General features: G+C 47.6%; 2 protein-coding genes across 6 annotated transcripts in view; one reads left to right on the forward strand and one right to left on the reverse strand.

The window, feature by feature from the left end:
• Nucleotides 1-7,664: 7,664 nt before the first annotated feature.
• LOC138803942 (calmodulin-like) lies at nt 7,665-9,148 on the reverse strand. Its single transcript, XM_069988174.1, has one exon. It carries the CDS (start codon nt 9,131-9,133, stop codon nt 8,678-8,680), a length of 456 nt encoding a protein of 151 aa, XP_069844275.1. The 5' UTR covers nt 9,134-9,148; the 3' UTR covers nt 7,665-8,677.
• Plpp4 (phospholipid phosphatase 4) overlaps nt 8,473-21,991 on the forward strand; it is a 355,511-nt gene continuing 341,992 nt past the window's right edge. For 3 of the 5 annotated variants that reach the window (XM_069988162.1, XM_069988165.1, XM_069988166.1), the window contains exon 1: nt 18,677-18,790. The gene's annotated coding sequence lies outside the window, so the exon portion shown is untranslated. Of the gene's footprint in view, nt 9,114-13,922; nt 13,958-18,676; nt 18,791-21,991 lie in introns of those variants that run through there. The other 2 variants (XM_069988164.1, XM_069988163.1) reach the window with 2 other exon arrangements.

Raw genomic sequence — 21,991 nt, forward strand, 5'->3', positions numbered from 1 at the left:
GGAATTCCAGGTAAAATAGGTTTGGCAAATCACTTTTCTCCTTTGTGAGTTAGAATCTTTGTTCACCATTCCTCTGAGGGCTTTATCCCAATACTGCTGAGTTTGTAGGGCCTTGGAATCGAGAGAAAGCCAGAGGAAGCCTACTTGCTAGCTTTAGCCCAACCCTGAGGGCTGAAAATTAGTGTATTGTTCTGAAGTTGGTGCATTGTTCACCCAGATGGGAAGGGAGGATGGATGGGAACAGGAGACTGTTGTCCTAGTTAGGGATAAAAAGTGTGTAATTTGAGTGTCTCTTGCATGGTTGCAGGTGAGCAAGGCAGAGTTAGAGGTTGGAAAGACTCAGGAAAGCAAATCAGGACCTTACCATCTATTTCCAAAGAGAACAACTAATTGTCCTGTGATATACATGATGAACATAATTGGCAGGAGATGCAGGATGGTGATTCCTTACTTTGCCCTCAAGGCTGAGGTTTGCATGAGGGGTGATAGAACACACACCTGTAAGAAGGGAATTGAAGTTGCTGGCCTGTGTGGTTCTAGAAGATTTCAACTATCCTGAAGTGAAGGAAATAGTTCTCAAGGAAATCTCCAAGTGGGGGTCACTCAACTACTGCCAATGGGTTTATAGAATTGTGGAAGAGAGGTTTGTTGGAAGTTTAGTCAACTATGAAAATTGTTTTGATTCTTAAAAGGGAAATATGGATTTTTTCTCCCTCCAAGATTATAGCATGATAAGCTTGACAAATGAAGCTAGCTAAGAGCATAGAATACATTACTAAAGGAATTATATGTGACCACTTAGAAACAAAAGTGATCAATAGACTTAGTGTGGGCTTACTAGGAATAAGACACATTTCATCTTACTTCATTTTCTCTAACAGTTATTCAAACCCAACTGTCAATTACCTAGTCAGAGTTTAACAAGGCACCTGACAGGTACGTAATAATCTCTGAAGAGGACAGAGTATTGTTAGCAGGATGGATTTATAACACTACACAAAGTAGTGTTATTGATTCGTTGACTTGTTCTCCCCGTGGAGAGGGGAGTAACAGGACACTATGCAAAATTTAGAAAGGCTGTCTTGCTACTTTCATCTGAACATGTTCATGTACAAGACTGGTCCAGTGGCAAAGGGAAGAAAATATTTGGACAAAATATTCAGGAAGATCCCATAGATTAAGTTATGGGTCGACTGAATATTTTATTAATGCATATTTACACTAGGCAGTGGAAATAGCCCTCAAATGTTATATATCTCATATACAACTCATATATCATAGGAAATGGACCCAGTGTGGTAGCACACATCTACAATCCCAGCTACTCAAGAGGCAGAGATGAATGAGGATTTGTGGTTTGAGTCCAGCAGGAGGGAAAATTTCCTGAGACTCTATCTCAACAAATAAGCTGTGTATAGTGGTACGCACGCTGGGACGCATGGGTAATGGGATCAGAGAGCAGCCCTGACAATAACAGGAGACCCGGTCTGAAAAACAATGAGAAGAAAAAAGGCCAGAGCTATGGTTCAGGTGTTAGAGCTGAGTTCAAAACCCTGGTATTACAAACGAATGTGTTTATTGTTCACACAATGGTGAAGGTGGATGCTCATGGCTGGCTGTGGCCTCCTTCTAGGCTGTGGCTCTGCATCGACCTCCAGATGTGAAAACCAGACAGCGAGAGAGCATGCGAGAGAGCATTTGATGTTTTTCCTCTTAAACTTATCTTTTACTACTGATTATTTCAATGAGAGAACTTTTGGACTCATCCCCCATCCCCCTCGTCAGCTCTGTGGTGATCAGCTGATGCCTTCGTTTCATTTCTGTTTCCTGTTTTGCTTCCTCTTCCCCTCCCTCATTAGATGATTTTGTTTTTTGTTTTTTTGGGTCCGGTCGTGGGGCCTGAACTCTGGGCCTGGGCGCTGTCCCTCAGCTCTTCAGCTCAAGGATAGCGCTCTACTGCTTGAGCCACAGCGCCACTTCCGGCTTTTTTCTTTTTGCTTATGTGGTGCTGAGGAATCGAACCCAGGGCCTCAGGCATGCAAGGCAAGCGCTATACCACTGAGCCACCTTCCCAGTCCCTCATTAGATGATTTTGAAGCCAAGTCTACCCCGTATATCATTCTATACATAAGTGTGGATTTCCATAAATGACTCTATGATTTAAAATGACAAGCCGGGTCCGGGTGGTTAGCTATTTAGGAGGTTAAGGTCTGAGGATCAGTGTTCGAAACCAGCCCGGTAGAAAGTGTGTGAGACTCTTATCTCCAATAAAGTATTCAGAAAAAAGCTGGAAGTGGTGCTATGGCACTAGCCTTGAACACAAAGAAGCTCAGGGACAGTGCCCAGACCCTCAGTTCAAGCCCCAGGACTTACAAAAGAAGAGATAATTACAGTATCAATATCACTCCTAACATACTGACTGCAGTTTCTTAACATCATCCAATGTCTTAGCCATGTTAACATTTGCCGGATTCATATTCCAGCTCTATAGTTTGTTTGAATTATGATCCAACAAGAATATCCACATTGCAGTTGGCTGATATATACACAGTAGTGCTGGTATGTGTGTATAATATGTGTATGTGTATACATATATAATATGTATATGTATATGTATCTACACATATATGTAGATCTCCTACATGGTTGCCCTTTGTAACTAATTTGCTATCAGGTGATTTGTTCTGGATTTACTGGTTACATTCCCACTCTAGAGTCAAATGGATTCCTTTGCATTTTCTGTGACCTGACGATTATATGTAGGGTCTTGTCCAGATTCAGGCTGTGCGTGTTTTCACCACTGATGATCATGATGTGAAATCCTAGTTCACTGAGGGGTTGTGAAGGAGTGATATTTCACGTATCTCATTTATTAGCCAGAGTCTCCTATAGAGAGAAACAAATCTCATGACTTGATGGGCTACTCTGAGTTCATATTTGCTTCTTTCACATCTCAAGCTCTACTCACAGGGTCATCAGATTGCATCCTGGGGCCAGCTCCACCTGCAGGGGAGGCTGGGAAGTAGACACCAGCTGTGTGCCCAGAAGAGAGAGGAAAGCAGCCCATCTGTACCTACACCAACACGGAGATTTCCCTGTGCTATTGCGAAGGTCCAGAGAACCAGCAACCCCATTGAGAACAGGAGAGACATCACAAGCAGCAGAGGAGCTGGAAACCTTATTTCAGCAAGGAAGCACAGGGCTGCAGAAGCCAGAAGAGGCTCAGAGTCCCGGATGGCTGCAGCAGCAGTAGCAGCGTCAGGTGCTGGAGGAGTTCCTGGACTCTCTCAGGTGCTGAGCAGAGCAGCTCAAAGTCACCTGCTGGGAGAAAGGCCGGCAGAATTGAGAGCATTTAGACTCAGGTGGAATTTGAGAGGAGGCTGGAAAGGGGCTCACACTGGATCTGAATGATCTGGGGGAGGGGGGGGAATTAGAGAGGCAGATTATGGTTGCATGGAGGCTGTCTCCTGTTGTTTGCAGTGATTTGTTTCTGTAGTCCTGTCTGTGTCATGACAGAATGGAATATCCCAGAAAGCACATGGACTTCCTTTTCTCTGATAGGCAGAGGAGGGATTTTGGGGCCCCTTGATCAAGGTGGAGTGAAGAGTGCAAAAGAGACTCCTACAGGTGGCAATGCAAGACCAGCCTGGGTTAACTTGGTGAGACCCTCTTCCCCAGCGCAACCAATAAGCCGGGCATGGTGTTTTACATCTGTGGTCCCAGCTACTCAGGAGACATAGAGAAGAGGATCCAGGTGTGAAGCCTGCACTGGGCAAGAGGGGGGAGGGGAGGAAGAGCAGCATGTGTGGGAATGAGGGTGGGGTACGTTGGGGTGTCAGGAAGGCATAGAGGGCTCCTAGGGGTGATGTGCTGCTGAAGGCTGCCTGGCAGTTCATCGGGGCAGCGGAGGGCATCCCTTTTGGGGAGGGAGGGGACCATGGTGTATGGTGATTCCAGGTCACGATAGGAAAGTCCTTGCCAATGGGCGCTGTAGGTTCTTGCCCCTCCTCCTAGATCTCCAAGGTGGCTTCAGGGAGGATGGCTTGGAGCGAAGTCAGAGGGAGGGATGAATGCCAAACTTTCCTGGCGCTGTTAGTTGCTCTTTGGGCATTTGCAGGCCCCAGCCAGGAGTCCCTGCTTTTCAGCGCAAGCACCGTCTGCTGGCAATTGGATTTTCACGGAGCTAATTCCAGGCCACTGAAGTCTCAGGCCGTTGTAGGCGTGGCTCTAGTAGTTTGCTCACAGCCTACTCTCCTGCCCACTTCCCAGGCCAGATCCCCCAAACCACACACCGCTGTGGCAGCCAACCATGGGTCAGTGAACAATGCCACAGTTAATATGCCACTCAGGATCATAGGAACACTCGGCACAATGAGCAGCCCTACTCAATTAAATCCCAGCGCTGTGGTAAGTAAACCCTTTCCAGGGATTCTCTCATCCAATCCTCAGAGGTTGACTTGTTCTTCCTGCCCATCTCCCCCCACCCCCACCCCAATTTCCCCATGAAGAGGCGCACAGGATAAACAACAGTAAATAAGTGCTGGGGGCAGGATTTGAACTTGGACTCTCTGTTCCAAACGGGCCACTGTGCTCTTCGTCACGAGTCCTCTTTGTTCTCAAGATGTGGAAACTGAGGTTGAACACAGGAGAAGTGGATGATGGCCACGCTGGGCCCAGCATCAGGGGTGTCCATCCATCTCCAGCCCGGGGCTCCCCAGAAATCCCTGTGCCTCAGGAGGAAAATCTCAAAGACTGAGCCCCGGCTCTTCAGCATGGCTTCTGCACCCTTCGGGCCTGGATCCTGCGCTCTCCAGCCTTGCTGTCACTGCGCCCGCGGGAGCCGTCCACGCCTGCCCCACCCTCTCCATCCTGAGGCCTCGTCCAGGCCACAGCTGGGAAGTAACTGAGACTATTTAATAATTAGGCAGCCCTCTCACCCTCGGCCCCATTCTGCCTCCACGGATGCCGGAAGCTCATGACTGTGTCCTGCAGATGGGTGGAAATGCTCGCTTTGCCTCTTCCTGTAGTGTATCTGGGCCACACGGTGAACCTCTATTCTCTGCCCTTCACCACTGTGGGCCTCTTTACTTGGTACACTGGGGTGAGTGGTTGGACATATGGAATGCCTGGAGTTGGGTCTGGGGTCTAGAACTCCAGGTGCACGGATTACACATCGAAGGCCACTGCATGACATGATGGCTAGGTTTCCTACCGGATGAAGGGTCAATGGTCAAAGAAGGGCATCAGCCAGCTTGTTTCTTGTGCTCCTGTTCACAAAGTTCTGTCTCCTCCTCTTGCTCCCTCCTCTGCTGGACCTCTCTCTCCCACCCGTGGCTGCTCCAGCCCCAGAATAGCTCCTTCTATTTATTTTTATTGATTTGTTTTGAAAGTCGTGGGACTTGAACTCTGGGTCTGAGCTCTTCAGCTCAAGGCTAGTGCTCTCCCACTTGAGCCACAGGGCCACTTCTGGCTTTCTGGTGTTGTATTGGAGATAAGAATCTCACAGACATTCCTGCTCAGGCTTTTGGAACCATGATCTTCAGATTTCAGCTTCCTGAGTAGCTAGGATGTCAGACGTGAGCCACTGGTGCCCTGAGATTGCATTTTTTAAAATGAGCATTAAGTAGTTATAGAAAGGGGATTTTCAATTCAACATGTCAGTTTATGAGTCCAAGGCATTTTGATCAGTGCTGCTCCGTTCATCCTTCTAAACCTTTCTTCAGGCCCACTTACCATGAGACCCTCTATCAGCCTCTGATACCATCAATTCTCATATAGCTGACAAAATCCAGTGGGTGTTACTTTTTTGCTCTTAAAAGGAGAGGTCTAGTAAATTACAGGGGGATGGTTTGGGAGAGGATCTCTGGGAGAGGAGAGGGGCAAAGGAGAAGATGGAAGGGTGTGAATGTGATGAAAGTAGATTATATGTGTGTATGGAAATATCTTCCTCTTACAAGAACAAATGCTGTGTTCTTTCTCTCTCTCTGGTTGGTTTGGGGCTTGAACTCTGGGCCTGGGCAACGTCCTTGAGCCCTTCAGCTCAAGGCTAGCATTCTACCACTTGAACCACAGCGCCATTTGCAGTTTTGTGAGTGGTTTATTGGAGTTACAAGTCTCATAGGGGACCGGGAAGGTGGCTCAGTGGTAGAGTGCTTGTTTTGCATGCATGAGGCCCTAGGTTCTATTCCTCAGCACCTCATAAGCAGAAAAAGCTGGAAGTGGTGCTGTGGCTCAAGTGGTGCTGAAGGGCTGAGGGACAGTGCCCAGGCCTAGAGTTCAGGCCCTATGACCACACACACACACACACACACACAAAAGTCTCATGGACTTTCCTGCCTGGGCTGGTTTTGAACCGTGATCCTCAAATCTCAGTCTGCCTAGCTAGGATGACAGGCGTGAGCCACTGGCGCCCAGCAAGTGTTTTCTTTTTAAAGTAGGAGAAAGGTGGAGTCTTGACTGGTCACTTCATGGAGATGCCAGTTGCTCGGGGGACAGGAGCTGCAGTCTGACTTGCTCCCTCCTGCTCTGGGACTACCTGTGTCTTTGAGGCTCAGCAGGACGGGTAGGGCCCCTGCCCAGAAGCTGGAGGTTCTGAGGCTGGAAACGGGGGCGTTGAATCCCTCATGGTTCTGTGCCCCTCGGCAGCCCGCCTTCTTTATCTCTAACGAGACTCTGCCTTCCTCAGCTGTCCACTTTGACTTTTAGGACCACAGAATTGGCCTTAGTGGTGAACCCCATCTTGTGTGGTTTTATGTAGTCTGGATCTGTGCAGCAGCTCCATGTAAGGAGCTTTCTTCAGCTATGAGTGCCAAGTATTATGCAATCAGAAATGTCCTACAAGATGCCTTTGTGTCAGTATACAATATTGTTGGCAGGGGGACACTAATATGTGAGATTGGAGAGATTGTCTTGGGCTTTAGAAACAAATCAACGAAAGTAACGAGTCTTTGTGGAATCTCTGGAATTGTTCTTCAGGCCCTGGTTGTGTCTGTCAGGCTTTTTATTGTGTTTGCCCATGGCTGAGTGTGGTTTCCATGACAGAGGTTGCTTTTGAAGACAGATGCACAGGTCTTTATATAGAGAGCCAGGCACCTGTGGCTCATGCCTGTAATCCTAGCTACTCAGGAGGCTAAGACCTGAGCATTATGATTCAAAGCTAGCCTAGGCAGAAAACTTTCTGTGAGGCTGATCTCCATATAACCAAAACTAAAAAACTGAAAGTGATACTATGGTTTTAGTGGCAGAGTGCTAGCCTTGAGCACAAAGAAGCTCAGAGACAGCACCTAGGCCCCAAGTTCAAGCCCCACAACTGACAATATATATGTATACGTTTTTTTGAGAAAATGAACAATTTACAGAACAAAATGAAGCTGGGTGCTGCTGGCTCACACCTGTAATCTTAGCTACTTAGGAGGCTGAGATCTGAGCATCAAGGCTTGAAGTCAGCCCAGGAGAAAAGTCCTTGAGACTCCAATTAACTACTGAAGAGAAAGAAATAGAGCTGTGAATCAAGTAATAGAAAGCTAGCCTTGAGCTAAAAACCTGAGGGACGGCACCCAGGCTCTAAGTTCAAGCCCTAGGATAGGCACAGACACACAGACACACAGACACACACACACAGACACACACACACACACAGGAATTTTAAACATGAATAAAAGGGATTTTCTAAAAAGTTAATGGTCTTTTTATTGAAATAGAAAGACTAGCATTTACAACTTGGAACGGAGGTAAATTGTAAGTTTCTTGAACGGCAATGTCTATGGTTGTGCTGACATCCACAACCACAGTGTCCCCTGGGGGTTCCAGGTGGTGGTTCTGAGAGCTTTAAAAACAGAGTCCAAAGATGCTCCTGGTGCAGATTCCTTATCAGAAAAGTGTGTGTGTTCTTGGTGAGTGACCCCAGACACTCACTTCGCTCTAATGCTAATGCTAGAGGATGCTAAAACCAGCAGACCCCAGGGGCCTGCACCGGGCGTCCCTGTCACCGCGGCGGGGCTCGCGGAGGCGCAGGAAGCCCAGCGGGCCCGGGGGCCGCGTCTCTGGCTCACCCTTCACCCAGTTTTGCTTTTTTCCCTGCTCCCCCTCCTGAAGGTCAACCCATTACAAACGCGCTCGCTTTCAGCAAACCCGCTAGAACCCATTTACCCCGACTCCCATCTGCGACTTTAATCCGAATGCCCGCGGCAGGCATGAAGCCCTGGCCGGCCCAGACAGCGCACGGAAAGTCGGCAAAGGAGCCCTGCCGCCTGCCACTTCCTTCTTTATCAAGTACCGCGCTCAGTGCTGAGGTGCTCAGTCCTCAGGCGGAGCTTCCTTGGAGGGGCAGACCCCCGGCCCACGCGTGCAGACTTGGTGTGGACAGCGGGTACTTTCGCACCTTCGGTTTTGCTATAGAGAAATGGAATGAATACAGGAACCCTTCCTTTCTTTCTTTTCTTTTTTGGTAAGTAAAGGGTGGAGCTCGCCTCTTCTGGGCGGGGCTGGGGTGGGGCTTGGGCGGGGCAGGCTGGGGGTATCAGGGCGTGGCCAGGGCGTGGCAGTTCCGGACGGGGCGGGGTCGGGGCGTGGCCAGGGCGTGGCCTGAGTGTGGCAGGCCCGGGGCGTGGCAGGCCCGGGGCGGGGCCTGGGCGGGGCCGGGGCGGGGCCAGGGCAGGCCCGGGGTGGGGCCGGGCCTTCACTTGGCCATCATCATCTGCACGAACTCCTCGTAGTTGAGCAGGCCGTTGCCGTCGATGTCGGCCTCGCGGATCATCTCGTCCACCTCCAGGTCGGTGAGCTTCTCCCCCAGCGTGGTCAGGACTTGGCGCAGCTCGGCCGCGCTGATGAAGCCGCTGCGGTCTTTGTCGAAGACGCGGAAGGCCTCGCGGATCTCCTCCTCGCTCTCCACCGACACCGAGCCCCGGCTGGCCATCACGGCCGCCAGCGCGGGGAGCGCCACCGTGCCCAGCCCGTCGGGGTCCACCTGGCCCAGCAGGTCCTGCACTTCCGCCTCCGTGGGGTTCTGGCCCAGCGACCGCAGCAAGGTGCCCACGTCCCGGGTCTTGATGACGCCGGCGCCATCTTTATCGAACAGGGAGAAGGCTTTCTTGAGCTGGGCCATCTGTGTCTCGGTCAGCACAGGGGCGTCCATGCTGCGAGGGGCGGGGGGAGGGGGGAGGGGGGCGGTGGAGGGGAGGAGGGGGAGAGGATGGGGGAAGGAGGGGGGGAAGGAGGGAGCGGGGAGGACGGGGGAGTGGGGGAGGACAGCGAGAGGGGGTGGGGGAGGACAAGGGGGTCGGGGGAGGGCGAGCTGGGCCGGGGCGCGCCGGGCACGGGGCACGGGTACCGCGCGGTCCATAACGGCCTCGCCCCCGCGAGGCCCCAGCGGCACCGCCGTGGGGTTCCCCCCCCCCACATTAAAAAGATCTAGAAAAAGGAATTCGGGGACTGGCATGACATCCTGCCCCTGACAGGGGGACGTGGCGTCGCTCGCGGTGACCGCACACGGTAAGTGCATTCAGCCTGCTGTGATTGCAACGAAACGTGCTGCAGAGCCGCCTGCGTGACTGCAAGAAAACATCCGGAGCCACCCGCGTGACTGCGGCACTGTATCCCGATCCCGTCTGCGTGACTGCGGCTCAGAATCCGATCCCGATCCCGCCTGCGTGACTGCGGCTCAGTATCCAGAGCCCGCCTGCCGTGACTGCGGCTCAGTATCCGATCCCGATCCCACCTGCTGTGACTGCGGCACTGTATCCGGATCCGCCTGCCAGGACTCCTGCACCATATAGGAGAGGGTCAACAGACTTTGGAAAGGTCGACGCAGGCGCACAGCGTTCCGAAGCCCTGCGCCCTGGTCCGTGGGCCTCGTGGCTTTGGGCCGGTGGTTGGGCGTCTTGTTAACCCGGGAACAAAACTGTGATCCTCAAGGCCAGGAGGCAACAGAGACAGAAGAAGGGTCCAGGGCCTCAAGGTCACCTCTGAAGGTCCACCTCTGACTCAAGCACCTCCCCCCTCCCTAGGCTCCACCTCCTAGGCTGTGCCCCACCCCGCGCAGCTGCCACGCCTGGGGACCGGGCCTTCCGCCGGGCTGGGGGACGCGCGGCCTGCGCGGCCTGCGCCGGCCAGGAGCGCACTTCATCCTCTGCTTTCACGCAGACCCACAGCCCTTGGCCAGCAGCGGCTCCGTCCCAACCAGGGTGCAGCTGCCCGCCTGCTCGCACGGTTATTCCACTCCCCCTGGCCGCGCTGCGGGGCTCTCGGGCCGACCTGCCGGCCCGGCCTGGCTGTGCGAATCGCTGCAGGAGGAAGAAAAGGGCTGGCTTGCGAACACGCTCAGGAGCCAGCAAGCGAGGCTCCTGACGCAGGTGCACACAGGCAGACTCGACGAACGACGCAATCAAACTGGACTGACCCCCTCCCCCAGCAGCGCAGTGTGGGTGCCGTAAGAACGTCCACAATGGTGGTTTACCTCTCCGCGCCACACGAAGCCTCTCTGTGGGCCAAGGCCCGGGACAGGCAGGGACCCTTTTTTTTTTGTCAGTCGTGGGTCTTGAACTCTTGGCCTGGGCGCTGTCCCTCAGCTCTTCAACTCAAGGCGAGTGCTCTACAGCTTGAGCCACAGCGCCACTTCCGGTTTTCTGGTGCTTTATTGGAGATAAGAGTCTCGCGGACTTTCCTGCCCGGGCTGGCTTTGAACTGCGATCCTCAGATCTCAGCCTCCTGAGTAGCTAGTATTCCAGGCTTGAGCCACCAGCGCCCGGCTTGGCAGGGATCCTTTTTCAACCTCCATTTTTCTTTATCAAATTTATATAAAATAGGGAAAATTTGTATCAGTTTATCCCAGCACAGTTATTTCCATCATTTGAGGCATTTGTTTTTGGTCTGGTCTCCCTGCACAAGATTAAAAACAAATTTGGTTCCAGACAGTATATACATACAATTTTACACCATCTCATTCCTTGTTATAACGATACTGGCATTATAGTCCCCCCTACGTTATTTGTATAGCTATTCAAAATGACATTTAAACAGTTGGTTGGATATAACTATGTTATTGTTCATATATAGATTATTTGCTTTGCCGTCTTTGTTTTTGTGTGTGTGTGGGGGGGGGGGTAAGGGAGGCAGTACTGAGATTTTTTTTTTTTTCTTGTCCAGTTGTGGTGCCTGAACTCTGGGCCTGGGCGCTGTCCCTCAGCTCTTCAGCTCAAGGCTAGCGCTCTACCACTTGAGCCACAGCGCCACTTCCGGCTTTTTTCTTTTTGCTTATGGGGTGCTGGGGAATCGAACCCAGGGCCTCATGCATTGCAAGGCAAGCACTCTACCACTGAGCCATCTTCCCAGCCCCAGTACTGAGATTTTTGAACTCAGAACCTTACCCCCATTCCTTTTCTTAGGTTATTTTCTTTGGGTAGAATCTCGTACTTTGCCCGAGTCAGCCTTGAGACTATGATCTTTGTCCTTCACCTCCAGAGTAGCTAGAATTATAGATGGTACTTGTGTCCAGAGGTTGCTGGGGAGGGACTCCCAAGCATGGTAGAGCAAGAGCAATCATGGGAGAACATGAGGAGTGAGAGAGGAAAACAAGGAAAGCAATGGAGGCGGGAGATTAGTTACCGTGAATCATGGGCACCAAAAACTGAGACCAAATACGAGTTAGCCAGGGGTTCAAACACCCACTCCTTCAACAGGCTGCCACAGAGTAAAGCAGCACCTTTAATCTTGTCCAAACAATTTGCCCTACGATCTGTACAGCACATGCCGGACAAATAGCTTAAGGATAAAGAACTGGAGAAAGCCATCCTTTGATGAAAAATATGCTCAAGGAAAGCAGATAAGGAGATGGCTGTGTCACAGACATTTCAGGAAACTGACTGGATCTGATGCTTCTGGGTCAGATTGAGCCGATCAAGCCTTGTAACAAGAATGCTCAAGTTTAACAGGCACTCAGAGGAAGAGAGGGCTCATCTAAAGGAGAGGGTAAGCCTTAACCTACTTAGCTTAGGTGTATGTATCAACCTCTGATGTTAGTTAGCACAAGCTGCTGTGTTCAGCTCAGTGTCCACACTTGGTCTTTGAAGTTTGGTCTTTGTATGTTGCTTTGGTTGCTGGATAAAACTGCAAGTCTGTTGCTTTGTGATGCAGCCTGAAATTCTTTCCTGCCTCAAAAGTCCAGGACTCCACCATGGCCGGACAGGTCCTCTTGTTTTGAGAGGAGCTTCCTTGGTGTCTCAGTAGCTTGCAGTCCCAAGACCAAGAAAGTGGGGCTGGGTGGAGGCAGCAGTTAACTCCAGTGACAGAAGCTGACCCAACCCCCCCTTCCTAGTGGGTGGGGAGGGGCTCCTGCTGCAAGATCTCTGTCAGCACTCCTGGGCACTCAATCTGGGCCAAACACTGGGCCAAGAGGTTCAACTTCCTTGGTGTTTTGGCTTGACCTCCTTTGTCTCTAGCTCCAGAATCTCTGGTCAGGGCCTTGCCTCAATTGCCTGTCTTCTTTCCCATGCTAGCATCATTTCCTTGATGGTGTGGCAGCCACTGGAGTGGACAGGGTGTCTTCCTCAGATCTCCAGTCCTTGGTCCTCACTACAGGTGAGGCCTAAAATGGATTCCAGGGAGTTAGCAGGCTCTGGTGATCAGGTAATGACACCTGAAGTTTATAGAGAGCTTTGTGCTAGACTCTGTACTTGGTAATTTTTTTCCTCTGATACCAGGGTTTGAACTCAGGGTTTCATACATACTTGCTTGTTCAGCTGGTGCTCTACCACTTGAGCCATGCCTCTAGCCTTACTCCTTGCTGGGTTCTTATTTTGGAATCTAGCAAACTTTTCTGACTGGGCTGACCTTGAACCAGGATCTCCAGGCCTCCTGAGTAGCTAGGATTTCAGGTGTGAGTCACCTGTACCCAGTTCTTTTAGAAGTGTAATGTCATTTCATAAAAGTTGCAGCAACTCCAGAAAACATAAAATGTATTGTCTTAATTAGTTTTTGGTGCACAAGTGTTTAGTTGTGTTAACCATATTCACATTGTTGTAGAATATATCTCCCAAGCCTTTTCATCTTGCAAATTTGAAATATTGTATTCCTTGAACAACATTTTCCTGTATATACATTTTCTTATATTTTCCTGTGGATTTGCCTATTTTCACTATCTGGTATAAGCAAACTCATACAGTATTTGTACTTTGTGATTTTAGTACAAGGTTCTCAAGCTTCAACCACATTATCGAATGCCACAAGGTCCTTTCTTTTTAAGGGTAGACAACATTCCATTAAATGTGCACGCTATGCTGGGTGCCGGTGGCTCATGCTACTCAGGAAGCTGAGATCTGAGGATTGTGGTTCAAAGTTGGCCTGAGCAGGAAAGTCCATGAGACTTTTTTTGGGGGGGGGGTCAGTTGTGGGGCCTGAACTCTGGGCCTGGGCGCTGTCCCTCAGCTCTTCAGCTTAAGGTTAGTGCTCTACCACTTGAGCCACAGTGCCACTTCTGACTTTTTCTGCTTGTGTGGTGCTGAGGAATCGAACCCAGGGCCTCATGCATGCAAGGTAAGCGCTCTACCACTGAGCCACCTTCCCAGCCCCTTCATGAGACTCATTTCCAATTAACCACCAGAAAACTGGAAATGGTGCTGTGGCTCAAAATGATAGAGAGCTATCTTTGAGCAAGAAGAGTTCAGGGACAGAGCCCAGGCCCTGAGTTCAAGCTCCACGACGACGACGATGACGACGACGACGACTACTACTACTACTATTATCCCCCCAAATATGCATACCACATTTTATTTGTCCATCTCTTGGTGAACATTAGGGTTTTGTTTTTTCCCTCTTTGCCTTGCTCTGAAGGTGCTCTACCACTTTCCACACACCCAGTCCTTGAATTTTGTGAATAATGCTATTTTTCATGTAGGTGCTGAGGGTCAGTGAGGTGTGCTACTTGCCTAAAGTCACATAAAATCACAACCAGAAAGTAGTCAAGGTAGGTGAATTTTGAACCTGGGTCTTCCCATGTGTGTAATTTATGTTTGTTGCCACTAGGAGGCACACTCAAAAAATAATACTTCATTATTATTAAGGTGTACAGAGGGGTTACCTTTTCATAAGTCAGGTAGCGAGCACATTTCTCTTTTTGGACAATGTCACCCCTTCCTTTGCGTTTCCTCAGTTTCCTCCTTCCATCCCTGCCCACAAGTTACATAGCTTATTTCCCACATAGTGTAAACTGAATAGCATGATTACATTTGTGCCCCTTCCTCCCTCCCTTCCTACATTCTGCTTCATCATCTCCACCCCCCAAAACCCCAAGGGCAAAAGCAAACACCACCACCACTAACAACAAAACAAACCGTGCTTCAATTTCCTGAAGTTTGTTTTGATAGTATTTTAAATGCGCAGAGAAATTACACCTTTCTGTTTCTCCCCTGAGTATCCTCCTTTAATCTGACTGTACATGTGTGAATGCCTGGAGTCCTGTAGAGATTCTCATATCCACTTAGATTTTAGATTTAGCATCCACGTATAAGAGAAAACATGTGCTGTTTGTCTCTCTGAGCTTGGTTTACCTCACTTAACATGGTTTGTTCTAGGTCCATCCATTTCTCTGTAAATGACAGTCTTTCCAATGAATGAGTAAAATTCCATTGTGTATAGGTACCACATTTAATTGATCCACTCATCTGTTGTAGGGCATCTGGGCTGTTTCCATAACTTGGCTATTGTGAATAGTGCAGCAATGAACATGGATGTGCAGTGTCCTTACCATATCCTGACATATGATGATCTGGGTAGATGCCAAAGAGTGGGCATAGGGGAATTCTTTTTTTTTTTTTTTTTGTGTCGGTCGTGGGACTTGAACTCTGGGCCTGGGCGCTGTCCCTCAGCTCTTCAGCTCAAGGCGAGCGCTCTACCACTTGAGCTACAGCGCCACTTCCGGTTTTCTGGTGGTTTATTGGAGATAGGAGTCTCACGGTCTCTCCTGCCCGGGCTGGCTTTGAACCGCGATCCTCAGATCTCAGCCTCCTGAGTAGCTAGGATTACAGGCGTGAGCCACCAGCGCCCGGCTTGGCATAGGGGAATTCTATGCTTAGGTTTTTGGTTTTTTTTTTTTTGGAACCTTTATATCTCCATCCAGAGTGTTGTACTAGTTTACATCCACCAATAGTAGAAGGCACACTTTTGCTCGGTGAGACCCCCAGAAGATAAATGGAGAACTCTTGAAGTTGATGGAAGCCTTAGGTTTATTTGTGAGATTTAGTGTCAGGTCCCAGAACATAATCCTAAATACTATCCTTAGCATTTACTGAAAACCTATTACATGCGGCAGGTAAGGAATGATCTGGAATTGATACCAATGGCTGCCTAGATGAAAGGACAATGCAATAAAGACAGAGAACTCAGAGAAAGTTGCAGAAGTGATTTTCTGTTCCCGTCACTTATTTTCTGAACGCATCATGTTGAAGCATCTCACAGCGTATGCACGTGCATACATTTCTGTGCAGTGCATAGAAAACAAGCCTGTGGGTTCGAGAAATAATCTGAATGATAAATGGCCTCTGTGTGCATACATTGTAAGCAAGGATGCAAATGATTTGGACAAGTTTGTTAACAGATGCGATCTATTTAGCTAAACCAATATTTTCCAGCTCCTTGACCTGCTGATAAATTACATCCTGTTGGAGATACATTATGACAAGTTAGTTACAGTAAAAGTGAGTGTTGCAAATGATTGTGAAGATGCTATTCAAATGAGATGAGGTCTAGTCACTTATGCTGTTCTTTAATTTAGGAATTATCCACAATATAGGTTTAAAAATAATCAGTTTTTTCCTCTCAAGTTCTGGGCTTGAACTCAGGGCCTGAGCATTATCCCTGAGCTGCTTTTACTCAAGGCTAGCACTCACAGTGCCATTTCCAGCCTTTTCTGTTTATATGGTACTGAGGAATTGAACCCAGGGCTTCATATATGCTAGGTAAGCACTCTACCACTAAGACATATTCCCAGCCCTCATTTATTTTGTAAAAGTAAAGAGGAATAAGTTTATTTGAAAGTGGAAGGAAAATTATGAAAGAAAAATAATGAAAATCTTCCTTTGGAGACAGGCCCCAAGAGGAGTCCTAGATATTTTGCTATTTAATAAATTTAACATTAAGTATTTGAAGAAATTGGGTTATCATTAAGCCAGTTATATTTTTGGCACAGGTTTTGGAGTCTGCACCTAGCTCTTCAGAATGTCGCTTTTCCCAGCACTTACCCTGTAGAACCTGAGATGTGACATGCCCGTGAGCCTTGCTGGGCTTCCAGATAGTCTCTGTAGAGTGGTCTGAAATGCAAACCCTTTTTGTGCAAAGTAGAAACATGATTTGGAATTTCCAGTGAAAAGTCACTTTTAATGATAGCAGATTTTATTTTCATGTATGAAAAGCAAGTTTCTCAATATCCTCAGTAGTGACGCGGTAGACTAGATTGTCAGTTGTCTCCTGCATCTATCTTGTGCATTGTGAAGTTTAACATTACTCCTGGGGGCTTTGACTTCTAGAGGACACTCACGCTGCCTAGTGGCGACAATCCAAAATCTCTTCCCACGTTGTCCAATGTGGAGTGGGGACACGCATTGTTCCCTTGGGCAGATGGCTGATTGAAAGCTTCAGAAGGCGGTGCCTGCCAGCCTCTGGGCGGTGGTGGGTTTTACATGAACTCTCTCTTTGTAACACCTGTTAACGTAAGTATTCTTAGTTGTAATTTTGGCAGTGGCCTGGCAGGGAAGACGAATGGAGGGGGAGAAAAAGCAAAAATATCCTCTTGTGATACCGCAGTGTACTGAATTACATGCTCCTGCAGTGCTGATAAAGGAGGCAAAACATGAAATAATCTTCAATTCTCTGCTGTGTTCCCTGAGTACACCTGATGTCTGGTCCTTCAACTACAGCCTGTCTTTCTGAATCAGTTAATTGTAGGTTACTTTTAACCCACTGATATCACCCACTGCTTATTACCTAGTATCCTTTAAAAAATTCTTGTTAATCCATAAAGCTTTGCTAGTCATTCATCATTGAAAGTGTCAGATTGTTTTCCATTCAGTGTAAATGGCTGACTTCCTGCTTGGATGGATGGAGAAATCTATTTGACTTTGGCGGTGCTAAAATTACATTGTTATTGATCAGTGTCTTTTTGCATGGCAAATCTTGTTGAAATAAAATAATAGAATTTCAGCCTGTGCAGGTGAATAATAATATCAAGGGCAAACACTATTAACAGGCCGAGAATAATTGCTTAAGCTAGATCCTGGGCAGAACATACCATTTGGGTTAGAGGATGATAAAATTTGGATTGTGAATGTAAGAATTTTATGGTGTTAGAAGATGAAGTGATCTGTCAAATGTAAATCCAATGTGACACATTTGTAATGCTTGCCCAGATAAGGTATTCATACTGAATATGCTGTATTGATCAAATATGAGGAATGTAACTAAAATTCAGGCTCTCTTAAGTTTAATGTCGCTCATTTCAGAACTGACAAATGGTTTTATTTCTCTTTTCACTCTTCATTCTTCCCCTTTATTTTGTGATGGCTAAAATGATTTTTCATTTAATTAACAAGAATAAAGGTGAGGATTGCTGAGCAGCTCAAAATAGAGAAGGATTTTATGGTTTTAAAAAATGACCCCAACCTTTTCATTTTGTAATGAAAATAAAAATTAAGGTCAGGAGAGGAAAAAGTGATGTTGCCAAGAACACATAATCAGATAGTTCCACAAATAAGATCGGAGGCTTTTGTGGAAGGTTACAATGGGGTCCTAATCCAGGTTTGATAAGCTATGTTCCCACCAGTGAAAATCTGCCCATCTGCCTTTTTTCTAAATAAAGTTTTATTGGAACACAGCCATGCACATACTTATTACCTATGGCTGGTTTTGTGTTACGAATGCAGAAGTCACTGCTTGTGGCAGAAACAGTATGGTTCATGGAGCAAACACTGTTTTCTCTATAGCTGCTTACAGAACAAGCTGGCTGAGCCTCACTCCCTTTGCAAAGTAACAATGCAAGATTGCCGTCCCTTTCCACCCCTCCTCTGACTCTGGGCTCAGCCACGTGTCTTGCCTTGGGCCTGCTTGCTTTTGTGTCTCCAGGCTGCCATGTTGGAGAATGAGAGGTGTGTGGAGCAGAACAAAGCTAACTGGAGTTACCCCATCCGAGGCCAGCCTAGAGCCCCCGTCAGCAGCCAGCCTTCAGGCAAGGGAGTGAGGTCAGTCAAGACCAGCTATGACCCCAGACTGTGGGCAACTAGTGCCTGTTCTTAGGTAGAACTACGGTGGTCACAACCGTCTTGAGAAATACGTGGTAATGAAGGACCTCCAAGCAGGAAATGGTAGGTTTTAGAGATAGATAACCCGGGTTTGGGACCTGAGTGTGTCACTTTTGGCAGTACTGGGCGTGACGGCCCAGTGCTCCCTGGTACTTGCTAAGCAGATATTCCACTTGAGCTCTGCCACTAACCTGTTTTTGTCTTGATTACTTTCAAGGTGGGGCCTGGCTTTATTCCCAGGTCAGTCTAAGCTGCAGCCCTCCAGCCTGTGCTTTGCTGTGTCAGTGGGTCACTGTGCACAGCCATTGTGACTTCCCCATAGCTGGGATGCAGGTCTCTGCTTGTAAGATGGAGCTGGCCTAGGCCGGCTCCAACTGACATCCTCCGAGCTCTGCCTCCCAAGCATCTGCAGGCTGGAACCACTGCAGCTGGCTCTGACTATGCCATTTTTTTCTTTTTAAAGCTGCATGACCTAGTTCCCTTTCAAGTCTCCCTGCTTGTTGCGGACAGTAAGTACCTCTTTCCTTACATCCAGCTTCCCTCTCCTCTGATGAAAGAGAAGATTCAATTTCTCGGTCTCTCTTTTGATAGACATGCTTTGTGATTTGCCATTGTGACAGGTGGTGGACAAAAGTCACAGGTGTCATTTCTGGGTATGAGTGTCTAGTTACTAATGCTGACTCTACATGTAACTCTTCCTCCCCCAAGGTGGCATCTGCACAGACTTGTTTAGTGTGGGCTGTAAAGCAGTGCACATGTGGGCATCTGTTCCCTTAGAGTGTCATCTGGACAGACCCAGGAGAGTGAGAATTAAGCTTTCACTCTGTTAAGCTGCTAGAATGTGAAGGAAGCTTGTTACCACCACTGGGCAAATAGCATTTTTTTGAGAGATTTTGTAGGAATGACTACAAGTGGGCAAAGTTGTGATGTAGAGAAGAAGAGTGATTTATGGATGCTTTCTGTACATCAAGAAATAATGGGGAACATAGATCTTTACAATGCCAGCTTCTGAGGTCAAAGCCAACAACTACCACAAAACAAGCTACATGACCTGTGGAAGTCAATTCATCATGTGATCTGAGGCATACATAGACCTATTTCCTTTCTGGAAGTTGTAAGGGACTCAACATGGTAGTTATTTGACAGGACATCCAAAGTCCCAGGCAGGGACTCCTGGGAATCTAGGAGAATCTCTCTCCATTGCTATTGAGAAATGCATGCAGGGTAGATGTTAAGATACCATCATGCTTATCTGTATAGTGGTGTTTTAATCTTTGGGGCCTCAGCCGTCTGGGTGCACAGTAGCCTAGCTGAATTACAGTCCACAGTGACCCTGAAAGGCTGTGAAGGTAAGCAACTAGGTAAGGGCAGAAAGAAGAGTCAGGAGACGTGGAGGCTAGGGAGACATCAGGAAACACAGGAGGGAGAGTAGAGACAAGTGCAGAGCCTTCGGGTTGAAGAGGCCTGAGTTCCAATCCCGATTCTGCTCTTACTTTTTTTGTTGTATGACAGAGGATGACTTATTTAACCTCTCTGGATAAGTAGGGCCTAATCATAGTATCAGTCTAGTGGGGTTGTTGTAAAGCTAAAATCTGAGACTGTCATGAAAATTACTGGGTGCCCTCCTTACTTTATTCTTGAGGGGCATGTATAAATGGAGGGAATGTGCTGCATGCCAAGTCAGGGGGCAGGCAGCTGCTGGTCCATAGCCACCCAGCACGCACAGCTAATGTTTCTTAAGAGGAATACGCCGGGTCAGCAGTGGGGTGGATGGTTAACCTGTGCTTGGTCATTATATACCCCAGGAGTATAATCACCTGGAAATAGACTGAACTTGCCAACTCATAATAAGTGCCTGGCCTGATGGTACTAATCAGAAGCATGCCCTGTGGGGCCTATGAAAACCAGACAACCGAATTTGATTCTGCCTCCATTGCTCTGTAATGGACATGTGCGTGCTTATTCATGATCTCCTAAATCTCCTGTCCCAGAGGACTTCCATGTGCTTGAAATCTCTTAGTGACCTTAAAGTTTTTCCTTCTTCTAATGTGCAGGCAGGAGGAGAAGAATAAAACCTTCTTAATTTATTCTAAGGTAAGAATCTTGCACAGATTAAATGATGTGGCAATTACCACTTGTACTCGGGCAGTGCAAAGCAATATGGAGACAGTGAGAAGAACAATTAGGTTTTATAGATGATGTACACATTCTAGCTGAGTGCCTCTGGTCCCTTCTTTTAATTGTTAAGTGCCTCTGGGTGGTTTTTTTTTTTTTTAGCTTATTGGGAGGCTCAGAAAGCAATATTTCAGTGGGCCAAGTTCCAGGAATGGAGGATGAGTATAGGAAGGTTTTCTCCCTCGTCTTACCATGACAAGTGCTGCTTGGGAGATAACAGTTTCCCAGGCTCGAGTCTTGGGGAAAGCTGCTAGATGAACCCAGTGAAATCTACTATCAGGAAGGCAGAGGAAGAAACCCCATTGAAGGCTCCAAAGAAATTCTTGGTGGCTCCCAGTAGACATCTGGGGACCCCCTTATAGATTCACAATTACATTTTGGGGCGCGAAGGCACATACTATTAAGGATATTGCAAATTAAATACGCTGACAGCAAAGAGTTGGTATGTGATGCCATCAGAAAGAAAAACAATTTTCCCAAACAAGAAAGGTACTCTCTGAATTAATTTCTCAAGCATTTATTCTTGCTATGGACATTACTCCCTGCTGGACAGTCAGGGTATAAAATGAAAAGAACTAAAATGATGGAAGGAAGACTCTGATTTGAGTATCTTTTTTTTTTTTTTTTTTTTTTTTTGCTTATGTGGTGCTGAGGAATCAAACCCAGGGCCTCATGCATTGCAAGGCAAGTGCTCTACCACTGAGCCACCTTCCCAGCCCCAGGAAGACTCTGATTTGATGGGGTCGCATTTGCTTTAGAAGCTTTGGATCTGAGAAGATACTTCTCCCTCACCAAGCTGAGAGTGCATTCAGAGTGGATATTAAAATACTTTCATGCTTTGAATAGAAAGGCAGGTTGTGTATTGGGTTCATCAACACAACCTTTACTGTCAGCCTCAAAAGAACTTGTTATCATGCAGGAATTCAGGTCATTGTAAAGTAGATTTCAAAAACATAAACCGTGCCATCAAACAAAAATGGCTTCTGTTTGGAGCTGTGACTTCGAAGGGCAACTTTTATTTTTGTCCTTTTATGGTGGTTCTCCTTCTTTGTATACCTTTCCAGTTGTTTGGGGGACTGAAATATTTTTGAAGCATTTTTTCCCTCATAAGGTAGTTGAAAATGAAATCCGTTTGCTTAGGGCACCTTGAGAATGATCCGACAGTAAAACTTTCATGTGGCCTCAGAAAATTCAGGAGATGTTAGCATTGTTGTGAAGCCTAATTAATGTAAATAAATTTCCTATAAATCCCAAGATAAAAAGTCTGAAAGAGTTGGCTGAGTTCTTGTCCCTTGAAATTTGGTGGAAGTGTGTATGTGTAGAAATGAACATGGTTGTCATTCAAGTGTGTGTGGTTTTTATTTTTGTTTTTGTTTTTGCCAGTCCTGGGGCTTGAACTCAGGGCCTGGGCACTGTCACTGAGCTTCTTTTGCTCAAGGCTACCACTATACCACTTGAGCCATAGCGCCAAATGGAAATGGATGCACAGTAGGAAAAGCCAAAACATCTAAATTTCGGCATTGGAATGGGATCCT

Source organism: Dipodomys merriami, unplaced genomic scaffold, assembly GCF_024711535.1.
Source record: "Dipodomys merriami isolate MVZ:Mamm:240054 unplaced genomic scaffold, mDipMer1.0.p SCAF_35, whole genome shotgun sequence".
NCBI classification, from domain to species: Eukaryota; Metazoa; Chordata; class Mammalia; order Rodentia; family Heteromyidae; genus Dipodomys; species Dipodomys merriami.

Bases quoted from the DNA above. Each gene is read 5' to 3' on its own strand.
- LOC138803942 (XM_069988174.1), bottom strand. From the start codon at position 9,133: ATGGACGCCCCTGTGCTGACCGAGACACAGATGGCCCAGCTCAAGAAA.